Source organism: Mirounga leonina, unplaced genomic scaffold (assembly GCF_011800145.1).
Source record: "Mirounga leonina isolate KUSES-001 unplaced genomic scaffold, KU_Mleo_1.0 Mir_127, whole genome shotgun sequence".
NCBI classification, from domain to species: Eukaryota; Metazoa; Chordata; class Mammalia; order Carnivora; family Phocidae; genus Mirounga; species Mirounga leonina.
Window position 1 is genome coordinate 305972 of NW_023270316.1, and position 5460 is coordinate 311431.

The following is a 5460-nucleotide window of genomic DNA, read 5'->3' on the forward strand; positions in this document are numbered from 1 at the left end:
ACACGGGACTCGATCCCAGGACGCTGGGATCATGACCTGAGCCGAAGGCAGACGCTTAACCGTCTGAGCCACCCAGGCGCCCTTTTTTTTTTTTTTTAAGATTTTTTTCTTTATTTATTTATTCATGAGAGACAGAGAGAGAGAGAGAGAGGCAGAGGGAGAAGCAGGCTCCCAAGGAGCAGGGAGCCTGACACGGGACTCGATCCCAGGACGCTGGGATCATGACCTGAGCCGAAGGCAGACGCTTAACCATCTGAGCCACCCAGGCGCCCTTTTTTTTTAAGATTTTTTTTTTTAGGGGCCTGGGGTTTTTAATGGCCACTGTGGTCTGGTGCATGTGTCCCCTTAGGCATCCAGGAACTGGTCGACACAAAGACAGGGTCCAGATGTCCTTGATAAGTTACTCGTTCCCTCAAGCCAGGGGTCTTGGCCTCAAGGTGTTTGGAGTAAGTGGTCTTAGAGAACATTTATGACGACCCCGCCCGGTCACTCCTGTTTTCCACTGTGCTGGAAGACTCCAAAGATATCATCACCTCTTTGTCCCTTACAAGGAGGACATAATGCTACATTCATTACAAGGCATGTGTAGAGTGGGGCGAAGGTGCAGGCCTAGCAAGAATAGAAGCTGGAAAAGGAGCAAAGAAAAAAAAACAGGCTTTTTTTTCCTATGGGGTCCTTTCAGTTTCCCAGTCTCACACCCACCCCATATGGCCAAGCACGGTTGTCCGGCTTGTGTACTGTACAGGGAAGTTTGGCGAAGGGGCTGCGTTGGCGCTTGGCAAGCCGCACAGGCACAGCTGAGTCTCCTAGGCTGTTCTGTCGATTGTTGAGGAGCCTCCATACAACAGAGCCCTGGGCTCACCCTCATGAAGTCTCTCTGAGACTGTCAGGAGCCCTGAGCCATCAAGAGTCCTCCTGCCTCTGCCAGGGGTCCTAGCGGTCCTTCAGGGTGGGTGGCAGTGAAGGAAGGTGCTCCATGCTGAGGAAAGACTCCCAGGGTTAGGGTGCTGTCATGTTTCTTCTAGAAGAGCCTGGACGCGTTCCACCATCCTGCTCACACCCCCTTTGGTTTCTGCAGCTATCCTCTGCACACCCTCTCCCTTACCTTCCTGCCCCACCGTTAGCTGGGCCTCCTGAGGGTCATGAGAGGTTCACCTCTGCCCCTTCCGGAAGGTGACCTGGGTCCCTCGGGTTGCCCCATGTGACCTGTGAGAACAGTGACGACTGCTGTCTGGTGTGGGTGTGGGTGGGAGGAATACCCCCAATCTCACGGAGGTAGGATCCGGTTTCAGAGCTGAAAAAGCCAAGACTCGGGAAAATCCCTGCCGGGTCCTTCCCAGGAGAGGCTGAGCACTGTGTCTGGGGGCTGGGACACTGCCGCACCCTCAGACAGGAGCCGGAGCCACCCCGGGCTGGGGGAGGAGCGGGGACCTGGCTGTGCCCACGTGGGGCAGCAGACCAAACCTTCAGGGCCCACTGCCCATGTGCGTCAGGAGGGGCTCTTTCTATTCCAGATCATTTCTTGTCACGGCAAAACAAGCCTGGCTTGTTTGCTTGCTGTCTCAGCAGATCTTTAGGTCTCCCGTCCTCCAAGCCTGTGGATGGGCACTTCTCAGTGCTCGTGAGTTAGTCCACAGACCACACATGAACGCCACAGCCCCGTCGGGGATAATTCCACTTCATAAGATCACTCCGTTATCTAATGACCTCTGACATCATCGTTCTTTCTGTTCTGGTCTCACTGTGTTTGGGCAGCGGCCTCCCAGCAAACATCCAGCTGGACATCGATGGGGACCGAGAGACGGAGCGCATCTACTCCCTCTTTAACTCGTACATGAGCAAACTGGAGAAAATGCAAGGTAAGCTCAGCACACAGCCTGGCGTGTTGTCTCTCAAGGTGGCCGGTGGCTTTGGAGACACCTGGCTGGGGTCCCAGTGACACCTGGAGCTTTCTGCAGGGATGACCGGCCCTCGGAGCCCCTGTGGTCTGCGTGCAGTGTTCTCATTCATGGACTGAAGGGCGCTTTCTGCAGGTTAGGCAGATGTGGAGAATCTACTTTATTTATTTATTTATTTATTTAGATTTTTATTTATTTATTTGAGAGAGAGAGAGAGAATGAGAGAGAGCACATGAGAGGGAGGAGGGTCAGAGGGAGAAGCAGACCCCCTGCCGAGCAGGGAGCCCGATGCGGGACTCGATCCAGGGACTCCAGGATCATGACCTGAGCCGAAGGCAGTCGCTTAACCAACTGAGCCACCCAGGCGCCCTACTTTATTTTTTTTTTTAAGATTTTATTTATTTGACAGAATGAGAGAGCACAAGCAGGGGGAGCAATAGAGGGAGAGGGAGAAGCAGGCTCCCCGAGGAGCAGGGAGCCCGACACTTGGCTCGATCCCAGGACCCTGAGATCATGACCTGAGCCAAAGGCAGACGCTTAACCAACTAAGCCACCCAGGTGCCCCAGGATCTACTTTAATAACAGATTCTGCAGATAATTTTAAGATGGAATTTAGTTGCAACCTCTGAGCTGCCAAGTGCTTGAGAAGATCCTATGTTGAATAATCTCCCATACCCCCAGACTGTGTTCTCCAGAGGGATGCATGCATGTGTGGGGGGGACATGTGTGGGTGTGTGGACACGTGTGTGAGTGTGCACGTGGGAGTATGTATGGGTGCACGCATGCCCAGAAGCTGCAGACACAATATTTAGGTAGCTTGATTATCCTCGACATTTAGCTCAGAAGAGGCGATCATAACAAGAGCCCACTGAGAGGCAGATGAGGGCTCTTAAGCCCCCCTCTGAATGTGAAATAAAGCTGAGTGGGTCTGGAAATACACCCATCAGATACTTTCCCTTTTCTTTTTCCTGATCTAAGCCAGTATTATCAGTGGTGGGCCTCAGCCTGGAACTTACTTTAGTCCTGCTCCGGCAAGCATGCCGTGGTGGTGAGCCTGCCGTCTGTGAGCTCAGCCACTCCTGTCCTCCAGTCCCCTCATGCAGCCTCAAGTGACTCCTCTGGATGCACACCCAGGCACGTGCACAATCACACATGGATGCACATGCATGCAAGACAACCGTGTTCACACACTCGAACACATACAACTGTGCTCATGCGTACACCCACACCACCCCAGTGGACCCTCCCCCAGCAAGCATGCCCCACACAGCGCTTGGCTCCAGAGCTCCAGGAGGCCATGCAGCAGTGACCCTGGGGCTGCAGCAGGCCTCAAGGTGGCAGCCCCTTCCCAGCGCACTGAGAAGAGTGACCAGAACGGAGGAGGGTAAAGGAGTCTTGGAGAGGTCGGAGCCACCGTGTGAGATCCAGGTTCATGAAGGAGGCTGACCAAGCCTTGCATGATCAGCCACCTTCCAGTGACCTCTCTCCACACACTGTCTCCTCTTGCTTCCAGCCTGGGGTCACCCCAGCGTCACACCATTGCAGGACCCCATGCCTCTGCCCCTGATGCCACTCTCTGCTCCCTTCATCTGGCTAATATCTGTCTTGTGAGTCTCCCCCTCTGGGGAGCTTTTTCTACCTTGTGTATTTCTCTGTCATTGCCATGATAATCATCTCTGATCTGTTCACCCTCAGTACACTTGACCCTTTGAGAGCGGAAGCAGATCTTATTTAGCCCAGTGCCTGATATGAAGGAGGAACTGAATACCTGTTTTCTGGTTGAATGGATGGACAGGCAGTGAATGACAGATAGGTGGATGATGGATCGATAGATGTTGGGTGGATGTTGGATAGATGATAGGTGGATGGATGATGGCTGGCTGGATGATGGATGGGTGGGTGATGGATGGATGATGGGTGAATCAAGGATGAATGTGATGGGTGTATGGGTGATGGGTGGATGGATAGATAATGAGTGGCTGATGGATGGATGGATGGATGGATGGATGGATGATAGGTGGAGAGATGGGTGGATGATGGATGGATGGGTGGATGGATGATGGAGAGACGGATGATGGATGGATGGTTGATGGCTGGCTAGATGGATGGATTATAGGTGAAGAGATGGATGGATGGATGGGTGGGTGGGTGGATGAATGATAAGTAGATTGATGGATGGATGATAGGTGGAGAGATGGATGGAGAATGCATGGATGAATGAGTCTCCCTCCCAGTGTAGGAATCATCTGGACAAGTGTTCATAGTGTCAACATGATTGGTGATCTTAGAGTGCACCTCCACTTCCCTGTCCTCTTTCATGAAATGGGTTAACCACCTGGGTTAATCCAGGATCCAATCACACAGCCCCCATAAGGCAGTTAGCATGGGTTTGGAGCTGAGCAGGGCCTGGCCCCAGCTGCCATATGCTTATCCGAGTCACCTCCACTGCCCTCCTCCCTCCTCTCAGGGTCCACAGTCCTCTCAAGCCACAGATCCTCGCATTACAAAGGCGTCTGCCTCTTCCCCACCAGCACCACACGGGCAGCGAGAGTCTGTTTGTTTCTGGTCGCCGTTAGCAAAACCACAGACTCGTGCTTGTTCAGGGGTGATCCCTTCTGACCTGCCGACGCCGGCTGTTTTTACAACAGTACAGCTCCCAGGTACCGCCAGGCCCCTGGACTGGAGCCTCCCAAGGACACGGGTGCTTCCACTTCACAGAGGGTTCGCTGCGGCTTGGACATAAGTAACCTGCTTCAGGCCCAGTAGTTCCCACAAGTGGGGGCTCTGGGGGGGTTCCAGGCAGTTCAGCTCCGGAGACCGTAACCCTGCGTTTTACGTAAAAAGAGAAAGGCTGAACTCAAATCAGTACGCTGCCCACCAGGCTCTCCATTTCCTCCTCTGCTCATTCGTCCCTCATGTTTAGAGTTGCTTATCTTTCTCACGTCAGGTTCTCTTTTTCTTTATTTTTCTTTATTTTTTTTTTTAAAGATTTTATTTATTTATTTGAGACAGAGAGAATGAGAGACAGAGAGCATGAGAGGGGGGAGGGTCAGAGGGAGAAGCAGGCTCCCCGCCGAGCAGGGAGCCTGACGCGGGACTCGATCCCCGGACTCCAGGATCATGACCCGAGCCGAAGGCAGTCGCTTAACCAACTGAGCCATTCAGGCGCCCTCTCTTTTTCTTTAAACTTAAGTGTTCTCAGTTTTCCTTTGTATAGACTTGTGAATTTTCAGTAAGAATTAGGATATTTCTCCTGGGTTGGAAATAAAGACAGTGAGGTGGATACCAGAGCCTCTGTGATAATGAAACAGCAACACAGATGGGGTGAGGGGCCCCCGAGATGCTGGCTGACCTCGGCCAGGCGCTATCCAAATGGCACGTCTTCCCTCCCACCTCTCTGTGGCCCTGGAACAGAGGGCCCAGCTCAGGGGACAGGTCGGGGGTCCCAGGCCCAGCTCAGGTTTGGGGAACAAGTCGGGGGGATGGGGAGCTAGCTCAGGTGTTTGGGGAACAGGTCGGGGGTCCCAAGCCCAGCTCAGGTGTTTGGGCAATAGGTGGGGGG

General features: G+C 53.3%; 1 protein-coding gene across 4 annotated transcripts in view; it reads left to right on the forward strand.

Moving 5' to 3' along the window:
* RASA3 (RAS p21 protein activator 3) overlaps positions 1 to 5460 on the forward strand; it is a 111636-nt gene that overhangs the window by 103449 nt on the left and 2727 nt on the right. For all 4 annotated transcript variants that reach the window (XM_035002995.1, XM_035002997.1, XM_035002996.1 and 1 more), the window contains one exon: positions 1756 to 1859. In XM_035002995.1, coding sequence (XP_034858886.1) covers positions 1756 to 1859 — 104 coding nt within the window. The remainder of the gene's footprint in view (positions 1 to 1755; positions 1860 to 5460) is intronic.